This window comes from Lytechinus variegatus, chromosome 5, assembly GCF_018143015.1.
Source record: "Lytechinus variegatus isolate NC3 chromosome 5, Lvar_3.0, whole genome shotgun sequence".
NCBI classification, from domain to species: Eukaryota; Metazoa; Echinodermata; class Echinoidea; order Temnopleuroida; family Toxopneustidae; genus Lytechinus; species Lytechinus variegatus.
The window spans coordinates 29,908,286-29,926,174 of NC_054744.1; the positions used below are offsets into that span (position 1 = coordinate 29,908,286).

General features: G+C 38.5%; 1 protein-coding gene across 1 annotated transcript; it reads right to left on the minus strand.

The window, feature by feature from the left end:
• Positions 1-581: 581 nt before the first annotated feature.
• Positions 582-12,194, minus strand: LOC121414879 (gonadotropin-releasing hormone II receptor-like). Its single transcript, XM_041607929.1, has 4 exons — positions 11,646-12,194; positions 3,368-3,569; positions 2,527-2,680; positions 582-1,810 (listed from the first exon to the last, which is right to left on the minus strand). Exons 1-4 carry the CDS (start codon positions 12,192-12,194, stop codon positions 1,423-1,425), a joined length of 1,293 nt encoding a protein of 430 aa, XP_041463863.1. The 3' UTR covers positions 582-1,422.
• Positions 12,195-17,889: the final 5,695 nt, after the last annotated feature.

Sequence of the window (17,889 nt, forward strand, 5' to 3'; positions counted from 1 at the left end):
CGGGGCTCCGTAACAAAATGGTTTGCGATGAATTGCAAATTATGAAAGAACCGCACCGATTGGTTCCTGGTCAGTATTTTAAACAGAGCACGCATGCAACGACGATCTTGATTGGCCACTGGTATTAGCGATTGATTGCAAACCTTCGTGTCGCGGAGCCCAGGAAATGCAAGCATTTGCGTAGCGGTATACAATGATGTGCGTGCAGCGTTTGACCGGATGTGTACAAACAAAATTATCAAACATGCGATCACACTTAAAATCGGAATCAACCTTGCAGATTTATGTACAACACTATTATAAAAAAAAAAATCGAGATTGAAATTGAGGTTGAGATTTGTGTTCGGCATCCTAGCGCCTATTAGGCATATCTCATAATTCTAGGAAATTGGAAACACACACTGCAAAAACTCTGGTGTTGATTTAACACCAGCCCGGAATCTATATATGTCCACACAAGAAAAGTGTTAAACAACATCAGTTTCGTTTTGGTCTGACACCAGGTAGGTGTTTGTACAACACCAATTAGTATTAAAACAGCATCGATTTGATTCCAAACTGGTGTTTTAATACTTCTCTGGTGTGGACATACATGTACATAGATTCCGCGCTGGTGTTAAATCAACACCGGAGTTTTTGCAGAGTAATATAAGACAGGGAAACACTGATTATAACATATGAGTATTATACAAGCAATGTTTTTTTTTCACATCCTACAAAGAGCTATAAAATGATAGTAGTTTAGCCCGATTATTTGAAAAACAAGGAGAAATATCAATATACAAAAGTCATGTAGAGTACACATATAAAACATATCACAAATAAAATAAAACGTAAAAAAATAAACTTTGACGATGAATTAACATGCCAAGGACGGCTCGAGCCCAAAATAACTGTGATGACGCCAAATAAAGAAAAAAAAATCGATTTTTATCAGTTTGAATTATAAATGAAGCAAACAAACCGGATTCCCTGGCTTGATTATCACCCCCTGCTTTCAAAGATTGTATAGCGCCATCTTAAATTCCGTGTAAGCAAGTAAAGACAGGCAACTATTTTTTTGTGTGTGTGATTCATGTACAATCCACAGAAAAAAAGAAGATGATTCAGTCGGATATTATGTTTTGTTTTAAAAAATATTGTCACGATGTTTTTTTTATTTTAGCCCTGCTGAGAGTGTCGATCAAAAATAGAATTTTCCCCTAGGATCATAGTATTTTAGAAGATTTTGATTACATAGTTTCTCCGTAACTGATAAGAGTGATATTTGACGATTTTTTTTTTTAAAGAAAACAGTTACAGAAAACACTCTACCAGAACAAAATATATAACGATAGAGATAATTAGGTTCTTCAACGAGAGGAATTCGAACGTCCGATTTGAGAAGTCAAGCGTCTAGTAGACGTATCTGTAGCGACGCCGTTACGTCGTTGTCGATGTCTCGCGCCTATTCACGAATATATTCCTTCTGGCGTCCCCGTCTACGAGCGGCGTGACCGTGTCGATCGCCGCGTGTGTACCGCTGCAACTGTTCTTGCTCGAAACCAACGTGTGGTTGAATCTCACGGAGGACGTATGACCGTCGTTTGTGATGACCTTGGAGTTCAGGGTGGATCGGCGGTAGGTGGTGAGCGGGTGCATGACCGCGGACTTACCACGGCGGTGGCAGAGACTGAACCGCGTCACAAATATACCGTAGATGATTGGATCAAGGCAGATATTGGAGTAGCCTAGCGCCATCATGATGTGGATCATCCAGTCGGGGTTTGGAAGGCCAGCCCCTGTTTGCCATCTCGTGTCGAAATGATACCTGATGGAACAAGTAAAACAAAAAAATGTGATAATGGAATTAATTTACATGTCATCATAACAGCTAAAATCATCATGCAACATTTTACTATGCAATCATTTTTGTTTTTCATTAATGATGAAGGTAGTGTTTGCCCGCTGTTGTATCATGTTTCACAAATCTTAGCGCTTTACAGAATTTGTATTAGCACATACTTCAGAATGAGGCATTGAATGCACAGGATACGTGATGACTTTCTTTCTTATCTTAATGCCTTTTAAACTTGTTCTACATGTATAATCATCATATGGTTCCCGTAGGGTGACCGTATCCGCCTATACCCTTAGGTAGGCGCGTGTCATTATTGTAGGGATTCGAACAGATTTAGATTCATCGTAGGGATCTTATCATGTTTAGCGTGAAGTTATACATTTTCTAAACCGATCGTACCCCCTTTAATGCATCGTGAGGGCATCGTACAGTAATCGGATCGTCATCGTACCACCAGTGCAGGGCAACATGCAATATATGGACATCGTTCTATCAGCCCAAGGTCGTGGCAAGGGCATCCTACGATCAGCGCAAGGTGATCCGCAGAGTATCTGTATGACTTTGTTTGGTCCCTCTACAATTGAACTATGTCTAGTCTTCTTGTCATAGATCTCTACTGTGAAAGAGCCGTGGAGGGGGGGGGGGGGTGTTTGCACCATTTTTAAAATCGTCGTGACGCCACTTACCATGTGCTTAGGACGTAATATGGACCCCAGCACATAACGAATGCCGTCACAATGGTAGCCGTGAGACGGAGGGCTTTCATCCTTGCTCGAGGAAGACTGCTCGAACATGACCGCCTGAGGACGCTACTTTCATTGTTATTGACGGATTGACGAGCTGAAATTGATCAAGAGGGAAATAGGAAAGATAAAAAAAGATGAATTTATAAAGAAATGAAACGTATGGTGACTTTATGAACTTTACGATGCGTTGAGACTATGATTGCATTAATGATGATAATGATGATGGTGATGATGGTGATGATGATGTCGATGATGTTGATGATGTTGATAATGATGATGTTGATGAATGATGATAATTATGACCGTAATGACGATGATAATGGAGATGATGGTGATTATGATGACGAGTGTAATGATAATGATGGATTTTGTGATGAGGGGATGATGGATTTGATGAGGTTGATAATAATGAATGATGATGACTAGTAAGGTGATGTCTTTTTTCTCTCTATTGAATTTGAATGGTATTATCATGATTATAGAGTTACACTATACAGACTCTCTCTCTCTTAAACTATAATATCTTTTGTCGTTCCCTTCTTTTTCTTCTTCTCTTCATTTTCCTTTATCTTCTATTTATCTTCATTTTTACACTACTTGAGAAAAATACCCCTCCTCTTTAGCCCCAACCCCGGATGAAAACTGATTTTCAATCAAGATGGATTGAATAATCATTGGAGTGGTTGCGACACTAGGGGTCGCAACCATTCTGCATTAGGTCATCCTTAACCGTGTGCAAAACAATTAATATAGCGATATAACATGTAAATCGTTACAATACCTTGCTTCGTTTTCCGGCAAATCTTGTATATGATGGCTGTGTAGCAGGTAAATATAGTAATGAGAGGCACGACGTACATGGCAAGTGTCACAAAAATATGGTAAAGCCACCAAAGAGTCTGATGTTCAAATGCGAATCGGTAGTCGACACACTGGGTGAAGTCCGGAGCCTCATACGGTGACAGAACTTCATGAACCATGAACTAAAGGAGGTGAAAAGAGATAAAAGACAATTTTTTTTTTAATTACTGAAGATGATATCCATTTTCCACGTCATTCTTAAGTCCAGGTCGGCATATGGTTTCGACATCCACTTGATAAACATATAAATAGATCAAAAATACTATTAGAAGGACATTGATATATACACAACAAAAAAAGTAAGTCCCCCCTTAAACAAACATCAATAATTTCCCAACCAATGCGAGTTTTTAGTATATTTTTACATGAGCGTGTAGGTAATTTTATAAGCTACCCTCTGACTAAATGTTGTGGACTTATTTTGCGTCATGCTTCAGTGAGCACCGTCAGAAGGCAAAAATGTCACTTTTCAAAAGTCACAAGCCAAAAATCATGACTTTGATTCCATTTTACTGGAACTAATTCCACATTCTTATCATGAAAAATAGTCAGAAGGCTTGTAAAAGGTACTTTCTAAAGTACGATACAACTTTTTCGGCTAAATTTCACGGTTGAATAAACACAAGTCCAAATTTGCAATAATTGGATTTTTTACACATTTATATCAGTAAGAATGAAAGATTATGATGACAGTTATTTTTGGGAAGAGTATCTTCAACAATATTCATCGTTTCACGGTTCAATGAACATTCAATAAAAACAAAAAATACGATTTTCAAATATCATAGGCAAGTATTGTTTCATTTTGGTAACTGAAAATGATCTTTTCTCAACTTTTTCGTTATATTCACGACCATTTAACATGCTTCAATGATTCAAAGGCGTTTAATTAAACATTCACGCTTGAATGAACATGTGGAATGTGATGCTCTCTTTTTTACGTTATTGGAAAAAATGCAATTCGTAACTATGGATATCTGTTGAAAACCTCCTTGCATAGTTCATTTGATTTGATTTTTATGAAAATCCCGATGTTTAATGCATCAGTGAGCACATAATATTCGAAAATTATGCAAATGAGAAGAAAGTTCAAAGCCTTGGCCCCACTCTGTGCCGTGTTGAATGGTTATTTTGGTGTGCGCGCCTTTTGGATAGTGTTACTCTGAAGCCATGTGCGAAGTTTCATGAAATAACTGTTGGCAGAAGTAGCGAAAACCGTCCATGAAACAAACCCTCATTTCATATTTGTGAAAATTTTGACTTCTTCTCTCATAGACTTGTGTACATTATGGGTGCATATGTTTAAGAATAAGTAACCCCTCATTCAATATGGTGGAACTTTTTTTTCAAGGCTGTCTTTAGCAATGTCATTTGGCAGTAATGTTTATCAACCTAAGGGCAGAATTCTGTGCAAAAATGAAATCGATATGTTTATTCATGGATGAGTGAGCACGCATCAAAGTAGGAAAATTGGTATTTTCAATGTCACAGACTCATTTTAAAGGATAATAAAGTGAATATTGAGGTCAAATTCGGTTTCAAATGTTTTTGTTTTATCATCCATCATTTCTATCACCATACACTTTCCGAACTTAAAACATTTTCATGGTTGAGCGAGCACATTCGAAAACTTAGGAATGAATACTCTTTATACGGCATAAATGTATTCTTTTCGTAACAATTTCTCACGATCAGTTTAATTTATGGGCAAATTAGTGGCGGACCCAGAATTTTAAAATGGGGGAGGGGCCTATAATCGGGGGAGCCACCAACATTTTCAAATTTTGACATGATCTAGCAAGTTGTAAAGAATACTACCATAACCCCCTATGATGATACGTCACACTACAGGGGCCGCGGAACAGTTTTCAAAGTGGGGGGGGGGGAGCTGAGCCAGAGTGGGAGGGTGGGGGCTGACCATGTAAAAAAATCACAATCATATGGTCATTTTTACATTTTTGTACGTGCTTTTTGAAAAAAGTGGGGGGGGGGCTTAAACCCCTCCCCCGCTTCCACGGCCCCTGCAATACAATGTGCTCACTCAACCATGACAATAATTATATACGATATCAAAATTGTGTGTGGAGTGGCTAAATGATGGATAGTAAACCAGTATAACACCATAAAATTCACCTAAAAATACACTTTTGTCCAACATTGTACTTGCACAATCTGAAACACGACACTTGTGACTTTCAAAAATGGTCATTTTTAATTCAATCTTTGATTACTCATGCATGACTCAACCGATCAATCTCATATTTCCCCAGGAGTTGCCTAATGAGTGTAGAAAGCCACCTACGAAATATCATATCTCAAAATAATTCCGTTCAAAAGTTACAGCAATTTCATTTAGGGGGGACTTACTTTTTTTGTTGTGTATATGTAAAGCAGAAAATGAGTATTTTCCCAGTCAAACCACCTCGATCACCAAAATCATATTTTCATTTTATAAAGTCAAAATTGGTGCTTGCTCGTTTCGCTCGCTCGATGTAAAAATGCCGTTAAAAAAGAAGTATGCCCGCTCCTTTAGAAAGTGAAGACTTTTTTTTTTGTCAAACTGTTTGAGCCCCTGAATGGATCCGCCTCTGATGTCACTACTGTACACCAATGAGTTATATGCACAGTTTGGAATGCATCTCATTTAGGTATTTCCGAAGGCTTTTGAAATTTCACAAACTAAACAAAACTTGAAATACATTTCCGGTTGTTTTGATAAAAATGTAAAAGCATAATTACGACCCGCATGTACACATTATTAGATTCATTGTGTTCCGAGGTCAGTACCTTGTGGTGCAAAACAGAGATGATGACCATTACGCCATGCACTCAATTGCCCATATAGTATTTCATGAAATAGAGGCAGTGATTAACAAATCATGACCTGACAGTCTGACCTGACTAGTATGATATAAACCTACTGGAAAGAAGACACAGTGTGTTCATATTGTGGAACACAATGTGAAGTCACCTCCACACTGTTAAACTTGAGCATTTTAACAGTGTGAATCACACATGAACATAGTCTACTATGCCAACACACTGTGAATATCCAAGCCATAATGATAGCCACAGTGTGGTATATCCCTTTTACACTGTTAAATCTGGCCATGTTAACATTGTGAGTTATATTTTCACAAAGTCCACTATGTGATCGCACTGTGTTCTTTCCACCAAGGGGGGGTGTACTTTTCCGGGGAACAAGCCCTCATATTATAGACCAAATAATTGATGCCACCATTTCAATCATTTGATGATTAATGTCTCGTCACAGGGCGTAAGTGAACAATGTTGTTGTGTTAAAAAAGCGCAGCATGTTGGTATGATTCCATGTTGAGTTGAAACATTATTGATGGCGAGTTGATATGCAGTGACACGCCATTTATTTCACTTAATCGGTATTGTGTGCCACCAATGCTAATTCGGTGACTTTCTAAAGATATCAGACTCCCACATACTTCAATGGTTTAAAATGCCTATAGTCCCAATTTTGAACAAAATATTTTGTTTCCCCATACATCAAGTGCTCACGGTATAAATGCATAATGTAAAAATCTTTGGCTTTTTTTTGGTGGGGGAGGAGGGTTCCTTTTTTTTCTTTTATTATTTACTTTAATGGTTTGGGGTTTTTGTTTATTCTTTTGTTTGGCTAATGTTTAAGGGGGTGGGCTCCCGATCCCACGAATTCCTAAGTAGGTTATCATCAAATCAAATATGTCAAACGTGTCCTCCTTAGCCGTGTTATTATCGATTAGAGCGAGGAAATCTAAGACGTGTTACTTTCGTGACTGACATTCGTGACTGACATTCGTGACCTAAATCAGAACATTGGAGAGGGAAATGAACAAGGTAACGCGAGTATCGCCAAACCACACTGGGTTTTTTTTCGCGTGAAATTGTTTTTTTTTTCTCACAGCTAAGCTAGCGATGTTACTCCGAAGGTGCATGATAAATCCATGATCAATGGCATTAACACATGAACCCGTGAAATACATTCGTGACTTGGAAGAGTAACCGAACATGACAAGAAAATGAACACGTATATTTCCATTCTCGAGGGAAGATTCCGCAATTAAAAGTCGCATTGATGCAATATGTTTTTCTTGCTATGTCTGGATGCCAATGGAGTCGGAGATGCAAGACACGTTACCCTATATTTCTGTACTAAAACACGGAATTGACAATGTTCCAAACATGGAAAATAAAAATCGGTTGATATTGATGCATGATTACATTTCTTTCATGTTCATGGGCAATTTTCCATGAAATCACATCAATTCTGGTCACGTTTCTGGCATCTCTTTCCACTTAACCAAGGGCAAGATTGTAGTGCATTTTGAAAGAAGGAGAGGCGGATTAATTGTGACGCCATTTATACTCAAGTGAATAACATGGGGATGATGAAATTACATGTACCTATCTGTTTGATACTTTGAGCCTTTCTTCAATATGCCCTCATTTTCTTCAAATTTCTTCCCATTTTCTTTATTTTTCGCTGTAACAATGAATAAGTCCAAAACTCAAAGTGCATGTTCGGCCTTGAGCATCCCCCACACCTCCTGTGGCGCCAAGCCCTAGGAACCACCCCCAAAAATATTTAATTTTTTATATCTGGGAATGCTGCGTATTTTATGCACCATAAGGATCACCCCCCCCCCCAAAAAAAAAAAGTCTCGCTGGTATGCTTTGAAAATATAGAAATATCACATTTATTTTGGAGCGAACACATTTTCTGTTTTCATAGATTTTACTTTATCATGTTTAAAGAGATTTCTGTTGTGTCTCCTAAACAAATAATCACCTTATCTCAACTTGATTTCAAGTTTATAATGCCAGTATTTTTTTATTTCAAATTCTACACGAAAAATTAAAAATCGAATCAAAATGGCACCCGAGGACATCCCCCGCGCTATTAAAACACGCCCCTACTGTGAAGACGGGGCGAGAAAATGAGAGCAAGATACCACGGATCAAGTCCACAGCGAATCCGGAGGCTTACAAAAAAAAATCACCCAATTGCTTCATAGCACTACTAGGTCTACAGGCAGCACGCGTTGTATTATCTCTCTCTGTCTCTCCATCCCACTCTCTATTTCTCTTGAGGACAGCAATATAGGTTAAAGAAGAAGAGAAACTGTATCTGAATATCCCCGAAGACGTACCTAAACTAGGGCGCTTTGGATGAGCAGAAAGGAACTTTACGAACTTGTCTGACATGAAATATCCAGATGCATCATTATCGTGATTATTACTTCCTTAGAACACTCACCATGCCTCAGTCCGACAGGCCAAACTGACTCCAGACCGATGAAAGTTATAACGTTACTACCAATGGCATATCATCGGTCGGTTTGGAGTCGGTTTCGTCGGTGTGACCATGGTGACTGCAGCTTTGGAATCAAGGCTTGGATGTAAGTATGCGAGGATGTGTTATTAGAGAGGTGGTAGGATTTGTTCTCCTTACCAGAATATGGTGAATCGCATATTCTTTCTTCTTTCGCCCTGAATATATTCATAGTAAAGCAACAGTATCAGAAGATTTTGGCACGCTTGTCGTCGTGCTCGTAGAGATGAATGCATTAACAAGAAATGATATGAACTGAAGATGACTTTGGAAGAGGCACGCAAAGATCGACCTCGTCCTTAAGTATTTCCCCCTGTTTGAGAGCTATATTCTACTTAAGATGAAAACAAAAATAAATACATCATTCAGTCTAGTATTCATTCATTCATTTGATTGTCTTGTATTTTTTTTACTTACTGTTTTTATTAAAAGGTGAAAGGCGAAAAGGCATGTGCACGTATGTGTGTAAAATCGTGGAAGGGGGCGTATTGTGAAAACCGCTGCCTTGTTATATTGATCTGTCGCGTTGAAGTTTAAGTACGAGTGAGGGTCCCGAGGTAAGAGTGTGTGGGGTTGTTATGAGGGAGTGCGTGTGTAGTTTTGTGCGTGAGAGGGGTGGGTGTGTGAGAGGGTGTTTGAGTAAAGATGGGGGTAAGTGTGTGCGTCTGTCTGTCCCTAATTGCGTGTGTAAAAATATTCTTGAAATGTTTTGATATGTCACAGATTCACACCTACACTCTAAAAAATGAAGTGCTAATATAGTACTTCACATGTTCAAGAAATTATATCAGGCTGCAATATTCTTATGGCGCATTTGAAGCATAAAAAACGAAATAAAAACCTTCCAATTCGCAACGCGTTATTGCGTTGTTTATCTCATGGTCAATACTATTTATTGTCATTCAGACCATGCTGGTATTTGTTACTCCCACGCGTCCAACTGGTCAACACTTAGCGCGTGATGTGAATTTGAAAATGATCCCAAAATCTCCCTCGGGTCTTGTCTGAAGTTCATAACTCTCTGATCATATTCATATAATTGATAGCTTCAGGCGTTTGAGATGGATTAATATGTTATCGCTCAGGAGGAACAAAATAAAAAGGGACGCATTTTGGTAAACTATGATGAGCATTTTTAGTAGCTTAATATGCTTGTTGGATAAAACATCTTACGAGTCCTTTCCTGAAACGCAACTCAGGTCGCTAAAGGACAAGTTCACGAAATCAAACACAAACGATTAGCTGGATAGAAATGGAAAAAAAACAATGTTTATGTAAATTTTATAAAAATCGGATGTGAAATAAGAAAGACGTGATTTTTAAATTTGATTTCACACAATAGTTAGATGCGTTCATGCATAGTCATTGGAGAATTATTTTTTTTTTGTATCTTATTATTAATATAAATGGGGAAAACGTCTTATTTTCCCTGTCATTAAAACCCCCCAGAAATTTGACTCCTACATTTATGATATGGGAAAGACCTTTTAGTCGCAAATTCTAATTATATGATTTTATCATTATCATTATTTTCAAATTTATTTGTTCGATCTGACTGAGACCTCGACGTTGGGGTAATATATATGTACATGTATGCATGTATGTATGTATGTATGTATGTATGTATGTATGTATGTATGTATGCGTGTATGGGTGCGTGGGTGGGTGTGTGTGTGTGTAAGGGTGTGTGTGTGTGTGTATAAATGTATACTGGGCGAAACGTCATCATTTGTTCGGTCAGGGCCCCGTCTTACAAAGAGTTGCGATCGATCCGATCAATCACAACTCCTTGTAAGACAGGGCCCTGACCGAGCAGAGTTGTAAGTACGTTATTTCGTATGACATCCCATCGGTCGGTTTGTAGGCGTTGTGGTGCGCGTGATATGACTGCAGCATAAAATCCTGGTTCCCACTGGCCAACGGACGCAAAACGTATTCATAAAGGACACAGCGGACGAGCAAAATTTCGGGGACCGCTCCATCTGTTGCCATTCGCTCCAGAGATGGACAAAATTAGCAAAACAATAACGGAAAAATAATAACGGACGTTGGAATTATTTAGCAGGTATGTTAAATGGATGTTCTTCGGAAGCCTAGCGGATGAAAGTTTATGGAAGTGAATGACTGCTCCGAATGGGTTACCTTTTTTAATACTTTATATACGAGATGCATACGCTTTTATCCTTTCTATTTCCGCGCTACTAACAGTGTATGGACGTTCCATGTACGTTAGCCTTTTCTCCACCTTTCCGTCGTTCAGTTAGAACGTAACACGTATGCAATGAGTACGCAACGGATGCATTGCGTTTTCCAGCGAAAGGCAAGATTTGTGTATGTTTTACATCCGCTTTGCATCCGTAAGTGCAGTTGGATCGGTCCTTAGTGTAGTTAATTGAAGTTTGCATTATTGCTTGATTTTAAATAGATTCTTAGCATAATGACTGTGTTGTGATGACTGCCTGTTGACCCTGATGTTAACTTGGTTTTCGTTAAAGGGGGGGGGGATAAAAAGAATGATTTGCTACCATCTGTGTCAATCAACAAAGTTCTGAAAACTTTATTCAAATATTTGTGATTTAGGGGTTTCCAATGATTGCATAAAGTGAGATTTTCTCTAGAAAAAAACAGTTATGTCAATACATAAAACAGGGTAGGGGACGAAAACATTGCGATTGTTTAATTTGAAAAGAATAACGTTAAGGATATGTATATGTAGGGATGTTGTCTGCCGGTGATTTCACGAAGTAAAAAAAATAAGAAGAATTCTATATCTGTTGACAGATCGACTTTGGTCAATTCATCTTCAAATTTCGGAAGATAAATTCCACATACCACAAATTTGTAGGACACGTACCTGGGGAACACTGCAAAGAGCACTGCATGCCCAGGCGGCTCGAACCATAATCTTGCAGCGTCTATCTGCTTGATGAATACTGAGCGGGTGTACGATGGCAGCGTAGCGATCGAGACTGATGACGATGAGTATGAACGATGACCCATACATGTTGAAGGATTCGATGAACATGATGATCTTGCACATCGCATTCCCAGCCAACCACCGCACCGTCCAGAACCACACCACGTCCGTCGGGATGTTGATGAGGGCAACGAAGAGGTCGGCGAGCGTCAGGTGCATGACCAGGATGTTCACCCGCGACTTGTGACGACGTCGACGGAACACGATGACGAGCACGATGATGTTGAGCGGTACGGAGATGAGGAAAATGGCGGAGAGGGTCAAGATCCGAAAAAGAGACTCCGCGAAGATCTCCGCCGACCCGGATTCCATGTGAGTGTAGTTCATAGAGACGTTTCCCATGTCGCTGGCGACGTCGGGAAAGTAAAACGACGACATGATGGTGGCACTCTTAGGTGATTTCAAAGTCCTGGCGAGGTCGAGCATGCTCTCCAGAAAATGGCACGTGTCAAAATTATTTTTATATATCTCCACAGTCTTCATAAGCGACCAACGTCTGACGGGTAATGAAGATTAGCCTCGGAAAACAATCCTCCATTTCCTCTCAGTAACAAAGGCCGCTCAGGAAAAAAATCTCGTACGTCATCTAAAGAGATGAGAGAGAAAGAGAGAGAGAAAAAGAACTTAATCAGATGAACATGACGAAGGGAAGAATATATTCAAACTTGCATATAATATCAGCTGATTGATAAATCAATGGAAGCTATCGGATAATAAGATATCGGAAACACGATTCTCATAATGAATAATAGTTTCACTGTACACTGCTTTAACAGAGCACATGCGGGAACCATGTTTACAGGAAATATACATCATGATGTTGGTCATTCTCTTTTATATGTAAAAGAAAATATCCGTAGTAAAGACAGATGTAGTCAGTGATTAACATTTCCCTATCATAGCTCAAACTGTGAGGAGCGTAGATACCATTTAGGCTGTGGCGGATCCAGGGGCCAGACCCCTTCTTTATACATTTTGACTTTTTGTTATTGCTTTTCAAAATGTAAAGTTGGTGTTCAATGTAGCGAACTTTGGCCTTTTTTGTTACCACTTCTTTGTTGCTGGTCGATGTTATTTTGTTTTACCATTAACATAACTGATGAAAAGACAAAAATCCACAGAATAATACGGTCATATTGCAATAGCATATCTATATCGGTCCACACCAGAGAGGTGTTAAAACAACAACGGTTTGGCGTTAGGCTAACGAAAATTTGGCATTTAATCAACTTATAGTGTTAAAGCAATATCGGTTTGATTCTTCAATTCGATCCAATTTAATGTATTCTTTACTGGTGTTGTTTCAACTCCTCTCTGGTGTGGAATGATATAGATACCAGGTTGGTGTTAAATTAACACCGGCGTTTTGCAGTGCACAGTTTGAATTTACAGCTTTAAGTCCTAAATTAAAGGTATTACATATACATGTTTCTGTTTCTGTGTTGCAGTTTCCTGGGGAAATCCGTAACCAAAATCCCATTACAACGAAGCAATGGACATGACTGAGGAAGCTTAGTTTTAGATGCGGCTACGGTTTCGTTATAAGCATTTATGACAATATCCAAGCAAGCAAAGCAAGGGAGCCATTTATTAATTCCCCTTGGACAAGGGCCGGTTCACCGGCAATAACAAGTTCCGTCAAGTTGCTATACACATTCAGGTTACGCTGTCCGAGGGTTTTCGTAACAGTGCTACCGGCAACACTGACTCAAGATCAGACAAATCCAGATGACAGACCATCAGTTGGTTTTAAGTCGGTTGTTTCGTTTGTGTAGCATAGGTTGTGCGTGAATTTTTTTTTATGAAACGGGTACCTGATTCCTGAATGCTACATCAGTTTACTGACCTTTGACCTTGATTTATTATTCTATGCGAAAACAATATAATTTTCCTTGTATGTCAGCAGGGCAACAGTACACCATAAAAATGAGCAAAACACATGAATTACCCAACATTAAACAAGTATTATGTCACTATATTCAAATCCCTAACTGTAATTGTTCTTCCTCCTCTTCTTCTCCTTATAGCTTGTGTGAAAATAAAAAAAGTAAAAAAAGAAAAAAGAAATCGATTAAAGCTTAAAGAAGATTTGCACACAATAATAAGAAAGCAGCATTTGAATGTTGAGATCACTTATCTAGATGACGTCCTCTCATTGGCAAGGCGACCAACATGTGTGATGGCGCACTTCGACAACTCTTCCATTTACTTTTGTACGTATTTTATAAGTGAACTGGGTTTTTTCAAGTCTGTCCATACGTATTACCAAACGGTGTTTTAACCTTAAAGATGCACTTATTTTCTCCCATCAAACGACAACGGTTTCAAGCTATGTTCCTTAAAAGTGCAATCAATAATATTTATTTTAAGCATAGATTGATGTATAATGCAAAAGTTTAGGTTCTTGAAAATGTTTTTACAAATACGTATATACATAAATTTTGTTGTGAGAAAAGCATAGCGTCTTTGTCACTTTACTTGCTTTAGCCAGAGGGCCTTGTTTCATCTCTGTTTCCCCAAAACAAAATAGCTCTCAGCCAATCGCTTGTCAGCGAAAGTAGCTGACAATGCGTTTTATGAAACGGTCGTCTAGCTAAGTGGGGCATCATTCTGGGCGTGACCTCTCGCAAGATCTCGCGGATAAGATGTCAGAGTGACGTGGATTTGAAAACGAGACGAATAGCTCTAGAAGTGGCCATTGTTTGCTCTATTCTCGGAGGACAAGGTCTGTCTTATCCTAAGGTTTCCCAGACCCCAAAAGCTCCAAGTGTTTCTTCGAATTTCACAATTCTTTCTGGAGCATCAGCTGCCATGGTTACAACCACTAAAAGAATACTGCAGGCCTTGTTTGCGATTATGTGATGTGACAGTTATCTCCATGTTTTTTTTTTTTTTAGTTTTTGCGTATAAAGAAAGCTGGAATTATGCCCAAAATCATTTAGCGTTCCCGAGCCTTTTGCCAATAATGTGGTACCCATAAAAGATCATTGCCGTACGTAACAGGGAGAGCACACTCCATTCTGTTTTTAAATTACCATTTTGAATGAAAATTATCCTAATAATCTAGTCTCCTCATTCTCAAATCATAAAGCTCTCCCTACAATGACCCCCCCCCCCCCTACCAAATTTCACACGATGCCTCAATCATAGTTCCGACAAAAATTTGCATGTCCATACCCCCCCAAAAAAAAAATGGAAGGCAAGTTTTCAGAAAGTTGGAAGCACAAATATGAATTTGAAATGCATACACACATGTTCCCTCACACGTACACCCATTCGACCTGATCGGTGCATAGTCTTGTTTTGTTATTGAATCATATGTGTCAAGTCTCTTATTTGTAATCTTAAGACCAGGGGCGTCGATCCATTTCTCAGATTGGGGGGGCAAAATCATGAATCAATTTTCCAAAGGCGCTCGATCACACAAGCACACACATATGCCTATATATATGTGTACATATATATATGTATATATATATACACACACACACACACACATATATATTTATATATATATATATATATATATCTCATGCACCAGCAGATTAATGCGAGCGCGAAGCGCGAGCTGAAAATTTTGATATTTCGATCTGAAAAAAAAAATGAATTTAACAATGGACGTTTTTAATAAAGAACAAGATATGTTTATCCAACAAAAGATTATTGCAAATCGAAGTGGGAGTTCTTTTGAGGTTTAGAACTAACAACGGGACCATATTCACCTATTTAATCATGGAAAGTATGGGTTTTTGCTACAATAATGATGCGAGCGCGAAGCGCGAGCTGAAATTTTTTGATATTCCCATCTGAAAAGTGGACATTTTGAGCACGATTTTAGACGAAGAACGAGTTGTGTATCTCAATCTCGCTTGCTGATTTCTGTGTAACATTACAATCTTTTTTATTTTTAGCACATGCGGAATTATTGGGGGGGCAAAATGATATGTTTGCCCCCCCAATATTTTCATTGGTGGGGCGATCGCCCCCCCTGCCCCCCCATAATCGACGCTTCTGCTTAAGACCCCGTTCACTCAAATGTTTTGTCCTCTTTCTATTTGACACAAAATTAATGGAACAATATCATTTCATGTATTTGTAATCATATCAGAAATATAAAATATTCTTCACAAGAATTATGCACGTTTGCATTCGATCTACATTTGTTTTGGTCAACGGTTTTAGGAGTGCACTTTTTTGGCAACTTTTTCAGTCATGACGCAGACTATTTAAAGGCCATGCCACACTTTGCTGTCTAACGATGACGTGAAAGACCACATATTAAAAAACACTTAATTGTCTGGCATCATCTGCCGACTTTTCATGCTTAAGGCCCGATACATAAAGGTTTTGAAAATTGAAAAAAAAGTGTAAGATTTTTTTTTCATTCAATATCGTAGAACTTGGAAGATGAAACAGGACATTTAGGAAGGGACGTAGAAAGAGCTAAACTTCCTCTCAAGCAGGGGCGGATCAAGGTCTGAAAAGAGGCCGTTGTTTTTTTTTTAATATATAAAGATAAAAAGGTATCACCAGTTACAATGAGACCGAATTCTGACTTACCTGAAAATTATTTTGAGAATCAAATACAAACAAACCTAATACGAAAGAAAATAACATAAAAAGGGGTTGAGGACTGGAGGGGGCAGACACAGACATGTACATGTTGTCGAGCGACAGCACAGAGTGTATAATCATGGCAATGTATTCAGAACCTGAGTATAATTATCAAGACATTATTCCTCTAGATCGGTGGCATGGCTTTCAACAATCAAAGCACTTCAGACTCGTGCACTTGAGTTGATTCTGGACCGTGTTCTAATTTTCGATGTACTCGTAATTGTGGTCTTAGTATCCGACTTGAAATACACGAGAAGGGTTTGGGTGGAAAAAACGTCCTGCCCTTACCTGATTTAATAACAAATGCATTTGTGTGTATGTGCGTATGTGTGAGGGCGTGTGGGTTTGTTTGTATGTATATGGCAAAGTTGTCTAAGGCTCCTGACGACAAACGTGAAAGTCCGTGGGGTCTTGGTCCTCATATAATGACTGCCAAACATGTTTGTATTATTGTATTATGATTTGATGTTCACTGAAGGACGGCGGATGCTCCTCATATATATATATACATATATATATATATATATATATATATATATATATATATATATATATATATATATATATATATACATACCTATTAAACGTCTGTTACCGGCGGTTTCACGCCCGGACTTGAGGCGATCTTCAGGCAGACTGACGTTATTGGCTATTTGTGTGGTGCGGCGGGTCAATTTGACGCTTCGGCGGTTTCCGGTTTGGTCTCGTTAAATCAGTTCCGACCTTTTGTTTAGTGAGTTTCTGTTTGTTATTATCGACACTTTTTCCTCCAGGCAAAGATTGCACGAGCCACTTTTTCTTTGGTTTAAGTTTGACTTTTTTTCGATGTCCCAAGTTAGCGTAGATTCAATGTTCTTTTCCTTTAGATTCCAAATGTATTTTGAGAGTTGAGTTTCGTTCCGGTATATTTCATGCTTAAATGATTTGATGTGGTTTCTGTATCTATCTTTGAATGTCCCCCCTGCAAGCCCGAAGTAGTGTTTGTCTTCGTTGCCATGTCGGACCGTCGCCTTGTATACCAGAGCCGTCTGCATACACGTTCCCTGTAGTGGACATTGTTTTTTTGCCAACAGTTACATTTTGGCTTATTTTCCGCTCTTGGGCTTGATTGCCTGACAACTTTTTGGTTGTGGGTTTTTATTAAGGTATCCATAATTTTCATGCAACTGTAGCTAACCTTTAATGTGTTCTTGTTGAATATTTGGTTCAATTTATGTCCCTTGGGGAAGTATATATATATATTTGCAATAAACTTTATGTTTTTTTTCTCCATAAATTGTACCACTTCCATTAACTCTTCGCACGCTGAATTAATTCTGGGGGTATAATATGACAATTGTTCCCATGTTATTTTCCTTTAATTCAAGATTTCCTTCTTGTACCATTGATGTTTATTATTTTTATATAGATGTTATCAAATAACTTTTGCCTTTTAATATCTAATTTGAAGGTAGGGGAGAAAACTGATTATTATGTTTGTTGAATTTAATTGTACGAATGTGCA

Coding starts and splice junctions, on each gene's coding strand:
- LOC121414879 (XM_041607929.1), bottom strand. CDS start 12,194: ATGCTCGACCTCGCCAGGACTTTGAAATCACCTAAGAGTGCCACCATC. Junction 3,570..11,645: donor CTCTTTGCAGTGTTCCCCAG/GTACGTGTCCTA, acceptor CACCTCCTTTAG/TTCATGGTTCATGAAGTTCT. Junction 1,811..2,526: donor TATTACGTCCTAAGCACATG/GTAAGTGGCGTC, acceptor TTGTTCCATCAG/GTATCATTTCGACACGAGAT.